Below are 24,136 nucleotides of genomic sequence, written 5' to 3'. Positions count from 1 at the left end.
AGCATACAAAATAGTTTTCTTAAAAATCGTAATTAATAATCTAAATTTAAAAAATACAATAAATTATGAAAAGTAATAAGTATTCAACAAAAATATTAATTAACATTTTGTAAAAAATAATATATTTAGAATGTATTTGTGTGTATATTAAAATTGGGATTGATATTAGGCGAAATTTCGTAGACAGTAGAACTTTTATCCATACCAATTAAAATTTTATACAAAATTCTAATTTAATCATATACTTTTTAATGGTAATAATTTTCAAAGTGTTGTTTTTATTTAACTAGTTATTTTTAGTAAGTGGCGAGAATAAACTATTTCTTACAATGATTTTTGGCCATTCTGAGAAAAATTTGGATGACTAACTTTACAGCTTAATTCCCATCTTATTCAAGATTTTATTCAGGAATATTGGAAGGTTGAGGAAAACCAGTTTCCTTAACATTGAAAATCAAAAAGGCTATATTATCAATGGTACTTAATTAAATTTTGTACTGAATTGACAAAGATTATACAAAACTTAATTAAGTTCTATCAAGATATGAAATGTTATACAAAAGATATTAAACTTATGCACAACTCCAAATTATATGTTGTTCTTAAGTGTTTATACAGGATTTTAATATTATGAAACGGTTAATTAAGATATGCAAAATTTATCGGAGTTATGCAAAAATTTATTAGGTTATGCAGTATAAAAAAATTATGCCAAGATTAGTCAAGTTAAGCAAGGCTTAACAAAAATACGTAGTCCTTAAGAATAAACTTAACTAAATCGTAATAAAGTGATATAAAATATGAAAACGCTATATAAAGGCTAATTAGGTTATGCAAAACTTTGTACATAGTAACTTATGCGAATGATAAATAATTGCAATGAATGCTGCGTTAAAATGTCTCTCTGTACCTTGTTAAACATAACCTAATTAACTTAAGCAGACTGCCATTACTCTAAGGCACAACTTAATGAACTTAAGCACAACCTAATTTCTGAATGCATGACTTAAACGAAATAATTTTCGCTTTTCACAAGCATTGTTTATCCAAGTATAACTTAAGCATAACTTAATTAAATCGAGCAGGAATTACACAAATAACAGAATGGTAAATATTTTTGCATGTGTCTTAATTAAATTAAGCACAATTTAACTTTGATGAAAATAATAAAAGTTCTTAAATATATTTTTAATTAAGTTATGTAAAGCTATTTTTAGGTCGATGTCAACTTAGAGAATTGACAATAGTCTCTGTGCTTGCGCATTAGCGTACTTGTATTCTATTCCCCAAGTATGTCTTGTTTCTCTGGTAATTTTCACGCTTAAAAAGTTTATGTTGCACTGATCTTCTTTTTTAAGGAAGAGTCTCGTGAAAGCTTTATTCCTTTTGGATCAGAATATCATTTCCATGAGATTGCCTATTTTTAATTGTTTAGTTTACATACGGTTCTTTTGAGCAAAGCTCAATTATCATTTATACTCTTGTCTTTTTCGTTTTTTCGTTTAATCTTGATGTGTTAATCAAATGAGCGGTAAGTCTTGCTTGCTGCAAGTCAAAATCCAAAGATTATTTGTCAAGAATTAGCGACGATTTTGGTAGTTCTGATTGTTTGGATTTCCACCAGGCTGTCTAATTCCTCCTCGACCTCCTTCGCCTCCACCACGGTTAAAACCGCCACGTCCGCGTGTTCCTTGCTGTCCACCTCGCATCAATCCTGGACCACCTGAATCATTAAAATGTATCCTATTAGCCCAATGAACCCTATCTTTTAAATTGATTGTAAATAAAATTAATTTATTACATATTATCTGTGCAAATTGATTTATAATTAAATAAAAGAAATAACAAGACACAAGCGGTATTATATTTAGTAATAATTAAAATAATTGAAATGAATTGTAATAAATAATAAATATAATGGTACAATTAAAAATTTTTTCTATGTTAAAATACATTTTTTAAACTTCATGCAATTTAATATCTACATTTAATTAAATATCAATAATTTAGAGTAATTTTTCTTAAACATGTGTTTACCTTGTGATATATTGATTGTTATTTTTAAAAAGTATACAAAAAAAATTAATCAATATAAATCAATACATCTACTTTACAAATTTAATTAACATTGACAAAAGTTATAATCTTCAAAATTATAAATATTTTGAATGAAAAAGATCAAATTATTTCCACGTTTTAGGAATGTTCAAATTATAGAACTATTTCTCAGTAATGTCTAATTATATCGTATAAATCAATGTAATTTATTAACGAAATTTAAATAAATAAATAAATAAATATAATTCCGCATATACAATTTTTGATGCCTAAAACAATTAAAATTTACAGTTTATATTTAGGTTATTTCAGTTTTTATTGTACATAACTATGGTGATAAAATTTAATCCTTAAATCAGAGCAAATCAATAGTACCTGGAAAACGTTGCTGTTGTTGTTGCTGAGTTCCCATAGGACGCATGTTACCATCTGCTGGATTCAGACGGCCACAACCACCTCCTCCTTCCCTAGGCCTCACTTTTTTTTCTTCAATATTCAATTTCTGGCCATTTTTCTCTGGGAAGTAAATTGGCTGTAAATTAAAAAGAGACGGTAAGCATATATTTCCAATAATAATAAATTTTAGTATATCAAACTTACCAAATTATCAAGTACTTTATTAACAACGGATGAATCTTCGAACGTAATAAATCCATAATTTGGAACTCTGGTATTGTTTGTTCCTTGTGGTCCTTTTGTACGATCGGTTTGTTTACTGTGTACACGAAGATCTGCTACACGTCCATATCGTTCAAAAATCTGCCTAAGATCATTTTCAGAAGCATTATGAGGCAGATTTCCCAAAAACAATTGATGTGAATCAGTATAACCAACAGATCTTCCAGTACGACGATCTCCATCTACAATTATTTCGATAGTAATTTTAGATATATTTACGTAAATTCTATTTATTATGCAAAATAGGATAGTTATCTAAAACGAAGAAAAAAAATAATAAATTTTGAAAATTGAAAAAATTAAGTTAAAATAAATATAACGTATTGTATTATATTTTCAATAAGACTAATTTAAAATTTTTTTATAATATTAAAAATTAAAAATTAAAAATTTCTACTTTAAAATTTAAGCAGTACTATATTTAAGCTTTAATAAAATAATTTGTATAAATTAAAAAAATTCATAATTAGTTAATATGGTTTTAACCTCGTTGAATTGGACCACCAGTTCTAGGTAATCTTTGCTGATATTGTTGAGTTTGCGTCTGTTGTTGAGGAACACTAGTCATTCTATGTACATGCTGATTTATGGTTGTACCCGTAGAAGTTGGGACAGATGCTCCTGTAGATGGTTGATGTGCTGATATGCGATCATCAATACGCATATTTTGAATAGGGGGCTAATAAAATTATGAAAAAGATATTATAATAAGAATTATTTATTTCATAATAATTTTAAAATCAAATATGTACCGGAGATAATGATGGTTTAGGCACCTGGGGACTAGTAGAGCCAACGTTAGGAAAAGATTTAACCAAGTTTGCATATGTTTTTGGTCCACTATTGTTAATATTTTGGGACGAAATTTGATGTTCAGTTTCAGTTTCTGGAGTGGATTGTGTATAGTTTTGATCAATCTCTGGCTGCTCATTAATTTCTTCTGATGTAGGATGAGAATCAGTTTTAATTGACTGTTGTTGTTGAGATACAGAGTCTTGTTCACTCTCCGATTGAAATTGCTCTTGATTATTTGGTTCAGCCATATATTGCTGTGGTAAGGGTGGTTGCTGTTGAAGTGGTTGTTGAGAAATAATTGAAGAATCTTCGTGAACAGATCCATTTATTGTAACTTGCTGCATAACAGGATGAATCTAAGATAACATGATTATACAGTACTAGTACATAATATTTGTTATAAGTATTTAAACCAGTTTAATGTTAAATAATTATATAATTAAATGTACAGTTTTTTACCTGTTGTTGAGAAGGCATAGTATAATAAACTTGTTGCTGTTGGGTCATAGGAGCAACTTGTTGCTGTTGTGCCTGACTATGTTGTTCAGTATTAACAATTTTAGTTGCCAATTGTTGAGCTTCATTTTGATGGTCTTCGTCTTCAACTTCTGCTCGTGTATTTTCTACCTCACCTTCTCTTTCAGCATTTTCATTGATGTTACTTTCACCTTCTAATTCTTCCTCTTCGTCACCATAACCAAAATCTTGATAACGGAAAATATCATTATGTACGTAATACTTTTTTGGTGCTTGTGCTGCTAATACAAACGTTTGTGTAAAACGTCGCATTGGATGACCATTATTAGATAATTCACCTGAAACCTAAAATAAACATTTAGTAATATTTATTTTATTTAGAGAAATAAATTTAAATGTCTCTACAACTTTTAATAGTACTTTAAAATATTTACTTATACCTTATCTTTTATAACATTATCTTATACTTATTTTATAAAATTTATTTAAAAACATTTGTATCAAATATTGTTCGGATAAATAGTATTGTCATTTGTATTAAATTTTGTTAAATTATATAAATATGAATTTTCATATTAATATAACATATAAATTAATTTATAGAAGCAATTTTTATCAACATATAATTTACATGAGTGTGTACATTTAAAAATAAAAATAAAAATTGAAAACTTGATCTGATTTGATTATTTGTACTTCTTAAAATTACTTAATTTAAAGTAAAATACCTGAACTACAACACCATTACCAAGTGTTGATTGTGAATCTACTTGATTAATTTTAGCATGACAATCTTGAAAGTTTAAGGCTTGAATTTTTTGATGAATTTGCTTTTGACCAATTGCTGGATTGGGCTCTCTATTTGTATCAAAACCTCCATGAACAAAAGATGAATAATTATTGTAAAACCTAAAAGTCACAAAGTAAAAAAAATTAATTAGAGAAATTAAAAGTGAAACAAATTTAAAGAAGCAAATTAATAACAAATTATTAGATTTAAAACAAACCTGTGTAAATGTGTCGGAGCTTTATTAAGTAAAGTATAATATTGTCGGACAAACTCACGACCGACGCATTGAGGTGAGGGGGATACCTCCATGACCATTTCCTGTCTACCTTCTTGTAAAATTTTAGTTTTTCAAATTATTAATTGTTCTTGGCTTTAATAGCTAGGTACAGCTTAACTTTAAGGCAAGTATTGTCTGTAAAGTATATTTTTATTTAATAAAAAAAGAAGATAATATATATAATTACAATACAATATAAATTAATGTGCTACTGTAAAGTTTTTATCTATTCTAGCACAAAAGAAATTAGATTGAAAATGATGTCTTTGAATGACTTAACAAATATATAAATAATATAATACAATATAAAATCATACAAGTACTTGAAATGAATAAATTTAACAATTTATTAAAAATTTTAAATAAATTTTTTAAAAATAAATTAAATTTATTAGGTACAAAATATATGCACAAATATTTCATAACAATAGATATGGACATTTTTTTAAATATTAAATATTTAATGAAATTTAAAAAAATAAAATGTTTATAAGTAGTTCTTTCTTATTGAATGTCAGAAATTAATTGTGATTAAGAAATAATTATAAAACAAAAGTGAATCCTCGTGTTCACGAATTAGATGTATTTTAAATGATAAAAAGTTGTTGATTTGATGGATTCCAGTACACTATAGATACAGTGAAAGAAGCAAGAGCACGTGAAATCATTTTCAAAGGTCTTGAGATTAACCTTCGAGCTGAGCTACCCACCCCGGTGTATTCCTTTTTCTCACTGACCAATACAAAAAGAATCAGAAAATTGAAATAGTTTCACAAGACAATACGAGTAAACTTAATTGGCTCACAGTAATTTATTAGTAAAATAAATAACATGTTTTTCTACCTCCAAATCGTAAATAAACTTAAAAATCCATTGATCGAGAACGAGAGACCGAGGAAAAAGTCGACGCTTAGTATCCCAGCGCCACAAGAGAAATCTATCGAGCGAATATGCAAGCGAATGAACAAGAGTCTGTGAACAATGAGCGTGTGCGTGATGGGGATATATATATATGCATGATATAAATTTATATGGATATGCGCGCGCTCGCGTGTATATATATATATATATATATATATATATGGGGGCGGGATGGGGGGGGGAGAGGTAGATAGTCTTTCGTTGTAAAAAAGAAAAAGGTCGAGGGCGCGTTAGAGGTTCTTGAGGAAGATGTTCCTAGTTGTAAACTTGGCAACATGCTTTCTTTCGAATCGCAACCTACCGAATTTCCATGCAAGACTCGCGCTAGCTCACTACCGGCGCAAGCATGGCGATTGCTCGTCTCACGTAAATCTCATACTCATGAGTTAGCTGTAGCCGGAAGTTCAAGCCTGCGCCTTACCTTTATTTCTGGTGGTGTTCGTCCTTTAGCCAGGGCTCGGCGGTCGGCCCGGTGCGCGCGTTATGCGTGCTCGAGCAGCGGCCTCGAGTAGTTAACGAACGCTAGTAGCTAGTAGCAGTACAAGGACAACGGCAACGTGTGCGGTACCCTCGACTATCGCTCGTAGGTCCGCGTGCACTTACAGTTGGAATGAAATTCGCGCCGTTGTTCCCTGACTTGATTTAGGTGTCTGGGAGACGCGCGGCGTGATTATCCTAGATCAGCAAGTTCGTAGTACGGGAAAGATTGGTGAATATGAGTAAAAGCTTGCAAAGTATACGAAGAAACGCGAATCGTGAGGTTGAGTCGGATAGAACGCTGTCAGCACATGCACTAGAAGATTCGGTAGATCCCGTATAGGGGCGCGCGCAACGCGAGGTGTGGGAAGCTTAGCTACAAACCCGCAAGTAGCTAAGAGTTAGGCTGTGCTACTTTACGTACCTACTCCCGCATGTTCTTCCTCCACTCGTCGGAAGCCAGGGCTTACCAACTTAGCCATTCTTCGCAATAGACAAGTTAATCAACGTCCACCTTGGATCATACATATTTAAATTACTTTTATATGCTTGTTGAATTTTCAAGTTACTTCCACCTTTGAAATGTTACCATTCAATCATTCAATCGTATGGATATTAACTTTTATAAATTTTAAATTTTTTATATAAAATTGTTATTTATTATTTATATATTGTGTAGAATACCAATTGAATCGTGCATTAATTTTTATTATTTAAAAATAGTTCATTTGATAAAACTCATGAGTTTTACTCAGTAATATAATATTGCTTTATCAATATACCAATAGTAAACAACATGTTTTCACTTTCAAATTAACTCTTTCAAGACTTGTAATAAACTAATCCATACATTTCAAATTCTATTCAGCAAAATACTGTTGTAAGAAATAATACAATGTATTGTTATAAAAATTCAGAAAATTGACATTAAAACAGTGCAGTATGAAAAAGTAAACTTAACGTGAATATATCGTAGGCCATGATTTTTATTAATTATCAATGGAAATAAACATGTAACTTGACATAGATTTTTCTTTGAGTAACATCAGACATTTTAAATATTAAAATATTTAATATTTCATATTTACTGCATTGATACAAATTAATGATAATATACAAATAACAATAAAATAAACCAAACATGTATTTATAATTTCAATCTATAATAAATTATTAAAATTTAAAAAATTTTCAATATTAAATACTCTGTTTATCACTTGAAAAATTATATTTCTTAAATATTTATTATTTATTACAAATACATTATATATTTATTATTTCTAATTCATGTCGTATTATGTATTATATATCTCATTTTTATTAAAAATATTGATGATAATTTACAGAAATCTATTTATATATTGTTTTTATTACATTTCTTCTCTCTTGTATATTGTACTTAGAAAATTGATATTTATGACATCCTAATTCACTATAACGTTTTTTTTGAAATCGTTCAAATAATATCTTATGTGACTTACATTAATACTATTTTTCCATCAAATTTTGTATTTGTTATTAGATAAAAGTTTTTTACACAAGAAATATTTAATATTTTTCTTTTCTTAGAGATAAATATATTATTAATAAGTCAGTAATATGATATTTTTTAATTATTGTATATCGACACGTTTTTCCTTCTATAACTTGCTATCAGATTGGGATTTATATTATTTATCTGATTATTATAAGCAATCTATAACTTATCTAATTTTTTCCCTCTACTAGCTAATTGATTATGATTGTTACATTTATTCTAACTGCCCTTAATATAATAAATGATAAGACTTAGAAATGCGTGTTTTTGTTTTCTTTAGAAATCTTCATACATTAATTTTCATGATTTACTAAGAATATTGTCATGTACAAATTTCGGATACTTTTTAAAAATTGATTGTATTCTAAATAAATCTCTTTACTTTCATTCACAATTATTTGTTTATGAACTTGTTACTTGTGCCACTTAGTTTATTTTTTTTCATACTTAGTTTCGTTTATTTGATAGATTTTTTTATTATTCTGTTTTATCTAATATACAATTTTATGAGAAATCATTATTGTTTTTATAATTTCTTGAATGAAAATTTTTTTACTTTATAGTTCCTTAATAAATAAAATTTATAAAATATAACATTTTATAATACAATTTAAAACTATTATTTCATACTAAAAAGAATTATTAAGAAAATTTTATAGTTTTAATTTTATTAATTAATAATTTTATTATAAAATAAATTTTTTAATACAATTTTATTTTAAATATAATAGATTTTACTTGTATATTTCCATATTTTGTATAAATAGAATTATTAAACATCTGTAATATACAAATATAAATAAGATCTGATGCTTACATAATATAAATATTATAAATAACATAATAATAAAATTTTAATATAATTGCACATTGATTATTTTTATAATTTCAATACTATTTTATGCGAATAAAATTATAATGTTTATATATAGTATAAACAACATTGTCTTTGTATAATTATAATACAAAGTAAGCCTTGTAATATTTTTAAATTATTTATTACATAGAATACAAGCATCTTATTTTTTTATTTACATTAAATAAGAAAATATATTATTTACAATTTTTGTTTTTGCACTTATTAAATGCAATATTCTTTTAAGTAATTTATCATTTATTTTTATTTTATTAAAACAGTGTACCTATTTTTAACATTAAGCCTTTGCTTCTTATAATTTTGTTTAAGTATTTCCAAATACATATTTATTATATTTTATGTTATTACTTTAATTAATAGTATTAAAATTAATATTTTATAAATTATCAATTTTACTATTTATGAACTGATTATTGATGAATTTTTGTTTATACTTATTTATAGTATTTACAATTATTTAAATGATGATTTTACCTTCAACTCATTTATTTTACTTGATTTAATTGAAAACACATCAATTTTGGTACATTTTTGTGAAACCGTACACGATACTAAAAATATTTATTTTTACAATACTTGTCACAGATATTGGTATATATATATTTAATATTAACAAATGTTATAATTCCAATATATTTGATATATTTTTATAATTTGTTTTACTCTAATTTTTTATTATTATTTATTTTCTAATAAGTGAGGAGTTTATAAAGCTTATTCTTTCTAAAAAATATATATATATACTGTAAGTAATACAATTCCAATATTGAAGCTTTTTTTAAGTATAATATCTTATGTTTTGATAATACTTTATCTTATTTTAATACTATGACTTCATAAAGCATTTAATCGAATTACGCGAGTAACAGCAGTTTAGTAGTAGAAAGTCTTGCAACCAGAAACGAAGTCCAAGGTAAAATTTTATTTTTATTTTTTACCAATCATGGAATAATATGAAAATATACTATTAAATATATTAATCGAATCAATACCAGGAATCAATGTAATAATTTTACTACAGATACATCTCTTCTAACGCGACCAACTCACAAATACTATTCTAAGAAGTAGATCGATGTCATAAATTATGTTTTAAAGACATTTTTTTGGTATCTATAATTAGAAACCGATCGATCTAAGATAGTTTATAACAACATAAATGTTGAGTGATGCATCAGAAAATGAATGAATTTATTAATTTATATTGAATACGTTTTTAATTAATAGTAAGCTCGGATTACAACAATTTTATTTGAAAATGATATAAAAATAAAACTTTAAACGAAATTGCAATAATCGCAAGGAACCGATTTAATCAATTTATCCAAAATTATAAAATAGGTTAATTATCAAAATATTGGATGCGTTAATAAATATTTTTGGCACTCGGAAAGATTTGAAATTTTACATTTATGTCTTATTTCTTTTACAAAAATCGTAATCGCATTAGGATTTTACATCTAAAAAGGTGGAAAAACAAAAAATAATGTGATTCTTAATAACAAAATGGAACATCACAATGATAAGGCGCAATTAAAAAGTAAAACTATCTATCTTCCATATAACTAAATAAAAAGTAATGATAAAAATTTTAAACGAAAGAAATAATTAACTGCATTGAATATTTCAAATTCTTTAATGAAATAAGGAAACCGTTAGTTAATACGATTGGGGAATATTGTTTCCTATGGTGGCTGATTTTTATAATGACGCAGGCTCCCTCTACTATGGCGGCGCTATAAAAGATGAATATCGCGGCAAAATTAAAAAAAAAAATAATTGAGAGAGAGAGAGAGAGAGCCGGAATAAGAGATAAAAAAGGGGTAAAAAAGAGCGTAAACATAGAAAAACGCTACAAAATAGATTCTATAATACATAAATACAATTCATATAACACATAAAGTGATTTAGAAAATGATTTGATAAAATATTGATCAATTTTTTCAATCCAATAAATAATAGAAATATAATGATATAAATGAATTAGATGCAAAAAATAATAATGATAAAATATAATAATAATATAAACAAATTAGATGAAATGAATAATAATAAAAACAAATATATTATCAAAATAAAAAGAACAATTACTACTCAATAAAGTAGTATCTAAATAAAATAATAAAATTAAAAAGCATGTTCCAGGAACTATAATTTTATAATTGCAAATTAATAATAGTGAAAAGGTTTAAATTATATTTGTTTTATATCTTATAGATATAATTTAAATATAATTTAGATATTTTATATAATTTAGATATAATCTAAATATTTCTGGAAAACGATAAACTTTGAAATAGCATAACATTATTATATAATAGTAATAAAATGTGACACTAAAAATATAAATGGAAAAATAGAAAATTAATAAAATTTCTGTGTAACCTGAAGTGACAACATAATTACATTTTATAAAGATAAGTTATATAGTATGAGTCGAGAATTCCATTTTATAGAAATTTTCCAAAAATTCTTTGATGTAAATAAAGAAATAAGATAATATATACTACAGTTAGAAAGGCATTTTTTTACATTTTGCACATCGACAAAATAACTGGTGACAATTAAAAAAATAAAACAAAAAGTATTTGTAATAATTTATAAAATAATATTTATTTATTTAATAATAATTACTAAAATATTATTTTATTATTATACGTAAAAAAATGAATACGTTCAATATGATTCTTGACAAGAAAAAATAATATTTTTATATATAAAATAAAAAAATTCAAGTACATGAAGAAATCGGAAATATTAAAAGGATTCGATTTCTAAAAGAAGGCCTCTTTTCTATTCGCAATAATAATAATATAACACCGAATGAGATAAATTTCTTCGTTTTCTTCTCAATTAAATATAATTTTTATATGTTAGTGATTAATGAAATAAAATATAATAGTGAAATGAATTTTGGACAGCATAAGCAAAAATAAGAACTTGACTACACTTAGAATTATATATAATATAATTATTAATAAATTAATTTCATCTTTATTGTGGAATAGCTAATGTGTATTTTGAAGGATAATAATAATTTTTTGCATTTAGTTTAATTGAATCAAGATAGCTATAAAAGTATACCGAATGTTCTCAATGCATAAATAAATGTTATTGTTATCTAAATTTGAATCCAATGTTCGAATATAAAATGTTAATTTTATAATACTATTAAAAGTACTATAAGTATAGTTAGAAAAGATTAACTTTTACTTTTCTACAGTTATAACCATTTTTCAATTAATGCCTGAAGGCATGAACAATAAAGACAAATCGATAGGTTTTTGCAACATAATACAATCAATATACAGAAATAGTCAATCTTCATTCGTACAAATGCTTAATTACGAATAATAATAGTTAATGCACATAATAAGAATTTCTACTAAAGAAAATTTAGCTTATAAAGAGCTTGAATAAATTTCATAACAAAATATATATATTTTAAAGAGATTTTTCATATTTTAATAAAAACTTTCAAGTATAAAATATTTTATAAAAGCTGAGAAATATTTTTAAACAAGTATAATTATAAAATTCTAGTATGAAAAAATCTTTTAATGTAGTAAAGACAAATTATGGAATGTTTTATTGACATGTGTCAGAACTATTTAACTTCGGTTTATATTTATGTTTTCTATCTTGTGCACATAAGATTTTTAATGACTCATCTATCCCATCCGTGAGAAAAAATGAGGGGATCAACTGAAAAGTGTGTGGAAGAAGAGCACTCTAATTCTATTCAAAATATACCAAATTCCAAAGCCTTAGAGTACAAGTCGTGTTAACCTACAGACTACATTACAGTTTTCAAGTTGCACCACTTTCTAGATACCGTCAACTATTATCATTGACAAAATTCATCATTAATGCAGTTATATTTTAAGCATATTTTAACAACTTGTTAATATATATCAAAGGCGATATTTAATTTATTTCTTGTACTGTATAGAGTGTAGTTAATCTTCACAAGTTTAATTCTTCCACTTATTCAGTACCATACGTAACCTTGCATATCCAGCAAATGTTGAGAAGACCGTCGTTGCACTTTAGTGAACAGCCAACGTAAAACCTCGTGGTTAGTTCTTAAAAAAATTCAGGATCGATGCCTTAAACCGAAGTACTTATAATTGAAAATTCATGGCTATTCAATGTAGTCGAATATTTCAAATATGCGATCGAGATAAAATCCATAATGACCTTCACCTTCGTTCAGAAATCTGATAAGGAATTACTGATGTAATCAGAGTTACCTCGATAAGTTCTTTATCATTAAACAGAGTGGCAAATATATTGACATGAATCGATACATTGCATGCGCCACTATTAACTGACCTTCTCTTTTGCTTAATAAGAGCTCGAATTGCAAATTTTTTTTATACAATTACCGTTTTGTATAACAAAAAATTAATATGAAGCTTAAGTTAATTTCATATACTCAATTATCGAAATACTGATTGACGAACTGTAAAAATTAAGCTTAGCCATATGATACAGCGTTCTTATTTACCACATTTGCATTGTACAATCAACTAAATCCATGTGTTTACGAATCGGAAATATTAATTCAGTGATCGGAAGTGTAAGTTTTGATTCACTCAACTAAGCAAATCGACGTATCATTAAAGTATTTACTCAAGGCGCATTGGAATTATTAAATATTTAGTTATTCCTCAATTATTTATTATATCTAAACATATAAAAATAGAGCATTTAAAATTTTGTTTTATTACTTACCTATTAATAATTTCCTTATACGTTCCAAGTAAAATTTATTCCTAATTTACTATCTAAGCATTAAAAAATGTTACGAATCTCGATATAAACGTAGTTATAGATATAATCGTATACAAAATAATATTTTTAAGTAGAAATTGAATTTCAATATATGTTAATATACTATTTGAAGCCTTTCTTTAAATAATTAATTCAGTCAATAAAGAAATAAGTAACTGATCCACTGTTAATGAAATGTATTTCATTCAAATATATTTATTTTAAATAAATTACTTTCATTAAGAAAAATTAAATATTTTGCCAACATAAATTTTATTTATTATAAAACAATTATCCAATTTTAGATGTAGATTTTTGTCACTCGGTTTTACTTGAAAAAATGTATTTACATATACATATATATATAAATATATATCACGTGGGTAATCAATTGTAAGCGTCACAACGAAATTGTATTAAAGATTTTTGTAAATAATTTTATTAATTTTTTACATTTGCATTGAATAATTGTTAAAATTTAAATTATTTATGAAATATGTTAATTTCAACTAATTAGATTCTTCGCTAGCTATTTCGATTTTCAAATATATAAAAAATTAAGGTAATGGAAAATAACGAAATATGAATATAAATTTTATATACACAAAATGAATTTATTTAAATCTAGTTTTTACCAATAATATTAAAGGAAGCAATCATCTTTTTACGTTATTTCATTTTCGCATTTTATTTTATTTAAAACAAACTGACAAAATTTGTTCAAAAAGTTCATAAAACAATATCAATTTATTCTTTTACTCCTTGTAAATTCCACTTTATTATAGACATTTAAATTAGATACTAACAAATTTGAAAAAAGAAAATTCATTGTGACTTAAGATAAATAAGAAAAAAACTGTTGATGAACTTATTGACCAATGTCGTTTTAATTTCGAAATTTGATTGTTTCGAATTATAGAAAATGATTCAATTCTCATCATTTTGTTCTTCATTTTGTAAAAAGTACATTGCCTATTCAATTCTTTACAATAACTCTGTCGCTCACTTTTTCAAACTAAGTTATAAACAAATTAAAATAAACTTGCACATGATAAACGATGTAATACAAGTTGTTATTCTTCACAATTACCGATCGATTATTTGCTATTAAACTTCTAAGATTTGACTTGAGTTTTTTGTACAAAACTCGCTTCCATCGCCATAAAAATAAGATTCACGTATTCATTTATCTACAATTATATTTTCATTTGAGTTAAGATTTTTTTATTACAGTAGCGTAATTAAGAGAAAGATAATTTTTGTATAAGCATCCAAAAACAAAGTATTGTAATTAAATTATTATTGAAAAATGATTAATAATATACATTTGTTTGTAACTGCTGCACTTAAACTTATACATGTAGCATTTTTAATTAAAAGGCTAATTGTCACAAAGTTCTAATTGTGTAGAAATCAAAGACAGAATACAGTTATTTGAGGCAAAAAGTAGACGAAATTGATGATCTTACGTCACTTTTAACTTTATACAAGTAGTTTTCAGTTAACCTCTTATAGTCGCGACGAAGCGAGCTGTTTTTGCTTTTTGGCAAAGCTTAAATTTTTTTGTCAAAATGCTTCTGAGTGATGATATTTTGACGGCTATGATGCACGATGAACTTTATTTGATGATTGGTACTGCCTACGCGGTTGCGCTTGGGAGTCTTGTTGAAAATGACGAGGCTTTGTTATGGAATGATGATTTGACGAGTTACGATTGTTATAGGATGGGTGACCTAAAATTAAGAATAACAACACATATTAACAATTTATTTTTAAAATAATGTTTGATTCAATTCGTAAACAAAGTATAAAACATTATTATACTTGATCAAAAAATAAAAAATAATGAAAATCAAAATGAACTATTCAATTAAAATGAAAGTAGTTTTAATGTAGTATTAAACAAATAAAAAAAACAGTAAAAAAAAAATTGAAGGTCAGAAAAAGAGAGAAACTCACCAATAGTTACGATGCAAGTGGCATCGCGGTCGAAAGAAAATTTGTGGCTTTAATAGGGTTGGTGCCTCTGGTTTTGGCGGCCGCCACCTCTCTGCTTTCCGCCAAAGCCTGAGCCTCCTGGAACATAACCAGTCGGATGGTTTAGACTAATTTCTATTACAATTTTATTAATAGCAACTACTACACTAAAAAGCCAATACACTAATTTACTAACTATAACAAATCATTCTATTAATTGTTAATCAAATGACACGAAAATTAAAATGAATGAAATATTGCATTCAACGCATTTTATGTTTGAAATATTCCAGTATCAACTCATGAAAATCTTATAATTAAAAATTTACAGAAGCTTTTAAGGAATAAAAGATAAAATTCTATTGAGGCTACAGGCTAAGGTAGTAGAGTTGCAGATTATTCAATTTGATTGTATTTTATTTTATTAGTAATAATTTAAGGTAAAATTTCTCTCTTCTTTGATCCCTTAATTGTCAATATTTTTAATTTACCATTTAAGTGAATCTCCAAATCTTGCATAAACTTACAATTTTTATAATGCTCTGCAAACTCTTGATTTATTTCTTGATCATAAAATTTTTTCATTATTTTTATTTTCGTTTGTGAAGTACACTATATAATACATGATTATTTATTTGAAAAAGCTTAAGGAGACAAAGATTGTTAATCATTAAAACATGCATAGAGAAAATTGTATTATATAAATGTAATTTTAAATTTTGACATTCAGTTATTAATAAAGATAGATATAGCATGCAATAGAAGGTATGAATATGCATATATGAATTTATATTTCTTTACATTTGACAAATTATCGATTTTGAGATGCGTGATAAAAAATTTCTTTAATTAATTAATGTCACATCTGTTTCAATTTTTTTTTGTTGTATAAAATAAGGTAGTGAATCAAATTTATAAGATTTTCTAATGGAATATTAGATGAATACTAATAATAATAAATACTACATGAAAATAAAAAGTATGACTGATCCGATGAATCGGAGTCGAGCCATGTGCGCGAGGGGGTATAAAAATGTAAATATATATATATATATATATGTATATATATATTTTTTATGTAAAACTGATAATTGAAAGTTGTTTCGTTTAGAAAATATTTAAATGCATAAAAGTAATAATACAACACGAAGAATAAATTGTGGAAGATGTGGTTGTAATAAAAAGTTGGAAGTCAACAAAAGGAACGCTAATGCGTACCTTTGCCGCGTGCACCACCGCGCCCACCACTGTAGCCACCATCGTAACTACCACCGCCATAGCCATAGCCGTCTGCATATTCATGGAACACACGGTGCAAAAACAAAAGACAATGCCGTAAGTCTTCAAATTAATTTATTATTTTATTTTTTGCTCATTAATATTATTAAAACAGTTAAACTCTACATAATTATTCACGCCTCTTCGCACACATGATCGCACTTTCATCTTAAACAATATTTTTTTTTTTAAATAAAATATTGCTAATGCAAATCTCTTAATTACTTTTATTTTATTAATAGACAATTACGGATAAAATTCCGGATGCAGCAAGGGTTTAATATTTATTAATAAATTCTAAATTAACATGAGTTATAAAGCAGATGTTATATATTTTTTGGAAATATCTTAATTTCAGAAAAATAGTGTACTTGAGGATAATATCGCGAAATGAGGAATGAATAAGTTCAAGGCAATGAAAGTGGAGGTTGTTGAAAATTTTAAATACGTCAAGTATAGTACATTATGAGATTCTTTCAAATGATGTATGAATAGACACGAATATAACATTCAAATAAAATTACCGTATCCACTATAGTCATAACCTCCGTAGCCGCCGTAGCCACCTCCATAGTAATCATAATTGCCACCGTAGCCATCGTAACCACCGCCATATCCTCCACCGTAGCCTCCTTGACCATATCCACCACCGTAGCCTCCCTGACCCCAACCGCCTTGACCGCCGAAACCTCGGCCGCGTCCGCCACGGCCACCACGACCACCTCTACCTACAGCTCGCATAACTCCCATTTCTGGTCTTGGAGTAGCTTTTTTCACTTGAACCTTAAAGTTTTCGATTAATATAATTATTGTTGTTTTCATTTATATTCCGTATTCTTTATACCGTAATATTACCAACCTCTTTGCCATTAATGGTTTGATTTGTTGTTTTCAATAACTCATTAGCAACTTGTTCAGATTCAAATGTGATGAAACAAAATCCTTTCCTCTGATTCTTCGTCTTGTCGAATGGCATTTCAACATCGACGATCTGTTAAAAAAGAAAAATTTCCAATTTAAATATCAAATAAAATTCAATCAAGCATATTTATATTTAAAGGCACATACAGTTCCGAATTGGGAAAAGAACGTCTTAATATCATCATCAGAAAGTTCCGTTGACAGACCTCCAACAAAGATTTTTCCATGACGTGCTTTGGCTTTTTTTGGATCAACTTTCTTATTGTTGATGATGTGGTCTTCATGAGACATAGCCTAAATAGAAAATTTTTTTATAAATCTTCATATTTTATTTAGCATTGGAAGTAATATAATTGAATAAAAAATTAATTCAGGAAAGTATATTCTTCATTTTCATTCAGTAGCAGAACTGACTTTTAATTAATGTCATCATGATAATTTAGAGTACATTACAAATGTGATTATTTTTAATATAAACTTTACCTTATCTAGAGATTCTGCTTTGGCAAAAACAATAAAAGCAAATCCTCTGGAACGACCAGTAGTTGGATCTGTTTTAACATTGATACTCTCAATGTCACCAAATGTACTAAAGTGATCTCTTAATTCCTCTGAAAAAAAAACAAATATAATAATTAACAAACCAATCTTCTGAATAATAATTATTTAAATCACAGTTAATTTTGAAAAAATAGAATTCAATTTGATTATAAATTTAAATTTAGCTAGCTCAGTATTTCATTATTATCTCATGTAACAATTTATTATGTTATCTGATGGTGTCCTAAGTTTACACATCATAGCTTAACAAGTTTTTATAACTGTTTTTCCTTCAATTATTTCAAACAAATGAATAAAAATTTTCTAGAAAATGTTTGAAATTCTTTACTGAAATTAACAAAATTTAAAAACAAACTCACTGTCTGTCGTTTCCCAGCTAAGACCACCAACGAACAGCTTTCTACACGTTGCAAAACAAAAAAAGAGAACCATATTAATTTCAAAGAAATAAAAATATGTTTAAGGTTTCCCATTAAATTTCAATTCAATATTTAATTGCTCATAAGACTGCTACTTTTATCCAGGTTATTTTAATCGACATTTAAATACTTTATTGAAATATCACTGAAAGAGGTGTGAATTATTTAAATTTATCGTAATAGGCAATATTTATTTTCAAAATAAAACGCGAAGTTTCGCATTTATTTATCAACAACAATTCAATAGTTTTATTGTATTACAGATAAAACAAAAATTTGTACAATTATCAGGTTATCGATGTCAGCTAAACGAAGTTTCAAATCTGCTGGGTTAAAGAGAAATTTCTTTCAACGCTTAAATATTACTTTAAAACTAATTTCATGAAGGAAAGCCAAGAAAGAGAATGGAAGGAAGTACCTATCATTCAGCGAATCCTGGGTTCCTTTAGCCAACCTGCAAAGGTAATTTTAATTATTGTATTTTGACGAATACCAGAGATTTTCGTCTGATTTATTTTGAATCCATTAGGTGTTCGTCCAATTTTAAATAATAAAAAAAAAAAAAAATGATTAAGTTAAAGCTATTATTACAGAATTGACTAAAACTTGGACTCCTGGAATGCAAGGAAGAATCTAAAAACCCTGTCAAAAAAATTTAATTTTTATTTATTTGACTCCGGAAAAAATTTAATTTTGTGATTGTTCAGCACACTGCTTCAATAGGATTAATTGATTTTATCAATTACGACGTTACTACAAATATATTACATTAAATGGCAAATAATTACATAAACAAAATCATAAGATACTGTAAAAATGAGAAATTTTAAGAAATAATTACAGTTACATCAAAATTATAAAAGTTACATAACATTACAATAAAAAATTAAAATTACAGATTTTACAACGAATTATTCAAAACGCAAGTTTTTATTTATATTAAAAACTATTTTTGAGCTTGAAAAAATATATTTCGCTTGAAATCGTAGTGATGCATCTCAACCTCAATGCTGCAATATAGTCTTTGTCTTCTAAACTGATCCAAATCACTTGTATACTCTTTACTATGCAAAATATCTTCAAGATTTTTCTCCCTTGTTTTATTTTAAAACATTTTACTTTCTTGGCAAAGCGAAGTTTCAAATATACGCGGTATCAATTATTGGAATTCACTTGGTACATATATTTTTTTTTATCAAAGAATTTGAGGTCTGAACTCCGCTGCTGATAAATACCGTGGAGGCAAGTGCTTCCGAGAGTTGTCATCTGCGTTTTGTTGTAGCTCTCAGGTGTTGAAGCCGCGAAAGCAGCCATCGGCAAGCACCATATTCATCACGCAGGTCCATTTGCTCGCACACTGGCTTGCCACCTGCAGACCAAGCCACACAAATTGGGTTAGTGGCATTCCAAGCGCCTACACCGTTATCATATGATGATTCTTTAGACGGGAATTTTAGACGTTTACTTTGATACCTCAGTTTATTTTTGCTAACAATTGAGATTATACTCCGGCTCACGATGCAATTGGCACTTTTATTTGAGATTTTTAATAAAACTCGAAACTCGAAATGCATTTTGGACTATTAACTGTTTGTAAATCTATAAAAACGCCTGAAACATTTATCTTTTTTAAAAAGTTTAGAGCGCTTACGATACTTTACATTAAACGAAGATTGTTTTAAATGACTTCAAAAATCCAGCTATATTTTCTAGAAGCACTTTTGCACATAAGGAATCTTTACAATATATTTGAGTATACAAAATATGTCCACGATCAAGTTTGAATACATCAGAAACTTTTGAGCACACAAATTTAGAAATGACACATCACTTTAAACAGTTTTTAGAATGTCTGTAAAAAAACACTGAAACACGTTTTAAATTATTAATTACTTTTATACTTCTCTATCTTCTACAATTTGTAAGCAGTATTTAAATAAATAACTAAAATGCAGCATCTTTTTTTTTTTTTTGTTTTTTTTTTTGTTTGTTGTATGGATTGCAGTAATCAATAAAGAAATCACTACGACTGTCATAATTACTGGAATATGAAAAATTGTCTTTTTACGTTATAATTTTACAAGTGAAAAGCAATTAAAATCCTATTTGAATTATTGGTGTTCAATTTGATATATTAAAATTTATTGATTTATGAAATTTTTAATTATAAGAACACCAAATTTCATGCATGACTTTATTTTTTCACGACATGCTACTGAATGTTTTGAATATTAAAATACGTATCTCAAACTATTTTAAATATTTCAATGCTATAATAGTTTAAATATATGTACACACATTAGATATATTTTATAAATACTATCAAACATTTTTTATAAACCTCAGATATTTTAGAAAATCTATATTATTTAGATTTTGAGAATATCAATTTTTTTTTTTTTTTTTTAAGAAATAATTTGCTTTCATTTATAATTTTTTCAATTTACAGTAAACAAAAGTTCTCAAATTTATTAAAAAATTAAGAGTTCATTGTAACTCTAAAATGGACTCTGACAATTTGTGTCTTTCCAGAGTTGACTATTTAAAATTTATGATAATTAGTATATATTTTTCATGTATTTAAAGAAATGACCTTATTTAACAGTAATATTCTAATCATTTGCGTTATCGTGCATTTGTACTTTTGCAAGGCTTCGCGGCAAATAAAATTGAAGATCTGAAGTTTTGAAGTATGAAGAATTGATGTAGAAGCGAACGTTGATCACAAGTAGTCCAAGAGGTAAGATGTATTCTCAGTGTCTCGATCTCGAAGTAACATTCAGCTGCAAAAATGCTCCAAAATTTGAAGAGTTTCTGTATCTCAAAAACATTACTTTACATTCAATTTTTTTTTTTTTTTGTACCGAAAAATACATTTTCTCGATCCTAAATACTTAAGCTCTAAAAATAGAATATGACAAAGATCACGTACAACGTAAATTGAGTAATAGAATCGAATAATTCATCAAGTAAATTATTTAACATTACAGATATTATCACTGATAGTTATAAATAATTTTATTCACGAGTTATTACTCAAGTCAAATCCATCAAATAACGTTCGCCAAGCAAAATGACAAACTCACGTCGTTGCAACATACATGCACAATACTTCCAAATTTTGTTCAACTGCACAGCTAGATAAAAATGTTTGTGTTGTGTAAAGTGTATGTGTATACTCAATAATTTAAAATTTTTATAACATCGTACTTTCATAAATTTTAAAAATTTACAAAAATTTCTTTTTAAAAAACTACAAAATTATACAAAATATTAATAAAGAAAATTCAAAAATATGAAATTAACAACTAAGATATTAGTAACTATATTGTGAACTTACTATTAACTGTATATTAAGTTAATTAATCTTATTTATTAAAAGAATAATTTAAATATGCAAATGTTATTTATTTTAAACTTACCATTTTACTATATTTGAACTTTAAAAATATTAAAAATAATTATTAAAATTAATCTTTTATAACCATAAAAATTGAAGTCTTTAAACATTAAAGTAATGTACATCTAAGAATTATTAAAAATGTGATGTCTTTTTGTCTGAATCGTAATGAAAATTGATCTTTAAAAAAATTTCAAAAAAAATAAATGTATCAATTATAATTAAATTACGAATCACAATTTGACTTACAAATACACGATTTTTATTTTATTTTTTCTCTTTAATTGAATCAAACAATTTTATGATTATCGATAAATTATGAATAAATATTTCTTAATATGACTTGAAAAGAAAAAAAAAAAAAAAAAAACAATTTCTATTTTAGGACAGCGTCATATTTGAACAGCAAACGCGCCGACGGGGGTGGAGAAAAATCGTATCCTCTCCGTTAGGAGGCGGGGCACAAGCGACGCCATTAGAATGGTGTGGCGTTGAAGGAGATATAAAGAATTTTTATATGAGCGCGTGACCAAGCTAAAAGGAGTTAAGCGCGTGCGCCATTTTTTTAGTATAAATATTTCTTCCGAGCTTTTAATTCATGCACGTGTATGTTCTTTCATATTTTCGTAACAAGTTAAGCACGATCGCTATATTAACAATTTCTTTAAATTTCGGAAGAAGAAATTACCATGAATTAAATTTCTTCTCCGAGTCACTGAACGATTGCATTAATATGGAGAAACCGTAACGAATGTTTTTCATTCAGTAAAAGTGACATTTTATTTATAAAGGTAAAGAGAAAACAGACTGAGGTTGAGTCATGAAGTGATAAGAACATTGTTTATATTCTATTTCGGAAGTTATCCGACGCGACAGCCATTTTATGAACTAATAGTAGCGACAATAGCGGCAATCATTGCTGTGTGCCTGTGCATGACGGCGTATATTTGGCTTGATCGACGCGAGTCTCTACCCCCTCTTTCATTATTATTGCTTGATGGCTACTCGCCCTAAGAACGCGGTCCAAAAATTTATCGATTTATGGTGCACAATGAAAAATACTTTAATGGAAGGATAAATGATAATGGTTAAGGAAGAACGGAACGCGCGTTTACGAGAAATGCATTAACTGTTCATTAATGTACAGACAAAATGGATGGTCAAAGGAGAGTTTACCTGTCTTCCTGGGATTCTTGGCCGTTTTCAGTGGCGTCACCACCACCACCGTTCTCCGCCTCGCCGTTCTGCTCGAAATTCTGCTCAGCGACATCCTCGCTGAAATCCTTATTTTCTTGTTCAGTCATAGTTCTTCTTCTCTTCTAAACCTTTTAACAATCGTGAGTTGATAGGACCAAAATTACGAGGATGAGCGCTAAAAGAGTGAAAAGACAACGCGCCTTTTCTCTGGCTTTGGGTACGGCGAGAAATCGGTCGACACACGTCTGAACTGCTCGACTGCCGAATGGAGAAGACTGAGTTAGTGTGGAGTATTGTGGGGAGTAGGCGAAGCCAAAGCTTAAGCGAGTAGCGCTAGCCGTTGAGCTGAGATGACGCGCGTCCGCATCGAAGGGCTGTGAAGGTGGGGGAGGACGCGTCGAACGCAAGGCATGACGGGTAAACGGCATTGGCAGCGCGCGCTTTCAACCAATGGCGCTTGAGAGAAGTGTCGCAAGGTGCGGCACAAAAAATGAAAGGGCCCAGGTTATATGCGCATTTATTCACTCGTAGGATTCTAGTTTCTTAAGGAATGTTATCAACTATACATTGATATATGATACATTAATCTTTGCAATGCGACTGTTTGAGTTCGGGAGTCGTCCTTATTTATATATATTACGACGGAGCGTTTTTAATTTTATATATTTTAATGTATTTTTATGTTTTGGATAGGAAGTTGATCGAAAACCTAAGTTCGTG

At 27.4% G+C, this 24,136-nt stretch overlaps 2 protein-coding genes across 4 annotated transcripts; both read right to left on the bottom strand.

Moving 5' to 3' along the window:
- Window positions 1-1,137: 1,137 nt before the first annotated feature.
- On the bottom strand, window positions 1,138-6,898 carry rin (ras GTPase-activating protein-binding protein 2). 3 transcript variants are annotated; one of them, XM_011507189.1, is made up of 9 exons: window positions 6,418-6,898; window positions 5,016-5,210; window positions 4,737-4,917; window positions 3,991-4,353; window positions 3,513-3,887; window positions 3,223-3,415; window positions 2,659-2,918; window positions 2,434-2,590; window positions 1,138-1,723 (listed from the first exon to the last, which is right to left on the bottom strand). In XM_011507189.1, exons 2-9 carry the CDS (start codon window positions 5,111-5,113, stop codon window positions 1,581-1,583), a joined length of 1,770 nt encoding a protein of 589 aa, XP_011505491.1. In that variant the 5' UTR covers window positions 5,114-5,210; window positions 6,418-6,898; the 3' UTR covers window positions 1,138-1,580. The 3 variants fall into 3 exon arrangements, with proteins under 3 accessions (XP_011505491.1, XP_011505489.1, XP_011505490.1); XM_011507187.1 differs by having other exon boundaries at window positions 3,489-3,887; window positions 6,418-6,892; XM_011507188.1 differs by lacking the exon at window positions 6,418-6,898 and adding an exon at window positions 5,919-5,996 and having other exon boundaries at window positions 3,489-3,887.
- Window positions 6,899-15,312: 8,414 nt separating this feature from the next.
- Window positions 15,313-23,773, bottom strand: sqd (RNA-binding protein squid). The gene is made up of 10 exons (XM_011507186.1): window positions 23,396-23,773; window positions 19,238-19,273; window positions 18,760-18,800; window positions 18,323-18,450; window positions 17,987-18,133; window positions 17,778-17,909; window positions 17,443-17,701; window positions 16,859-16,930; window positions 15,623-15,739; window positions 15,313-15,396 (listed from the first exon to the last, which is right to left on the bottom strand). Exons 1-9 carry the CDS (start codon window positions 23,521-23,523, stop codon window positions 15,672-15,674), a joined length of 1,011 nt encoding a protein of 336 aa, XP_011505488.1. The 5' UTR covers window positions 23,524-23,773; the 3' UTR covers window positions 15,313-15,396; window positions 15,623-15,671.
- Window positions 23,774-24,136: the final 363 nt, after the last annotated feature.

The sequence above is a fragment of the Ceratosolen solmsi genome, unplaced genomic scaffold, assembly GCF_000503995.2.
Source record: "Ceratosolen solmsi marchali unplaced genomic scaffold, CerSol_1.0 scaffold6, whole genome shotgun sequence".
In the NCBI taxonomy this organism is placed as follows: domain Eukaryota; kingdom Metazoa; phylum Arthropoda; class Insecta; order Hymenoptera; family Agaonidae; genus Ceratosolen; species Ceratosolen solmsi.
This window is presented reverse-complemented; position numbering and strand designations above follow the sequence as displayed.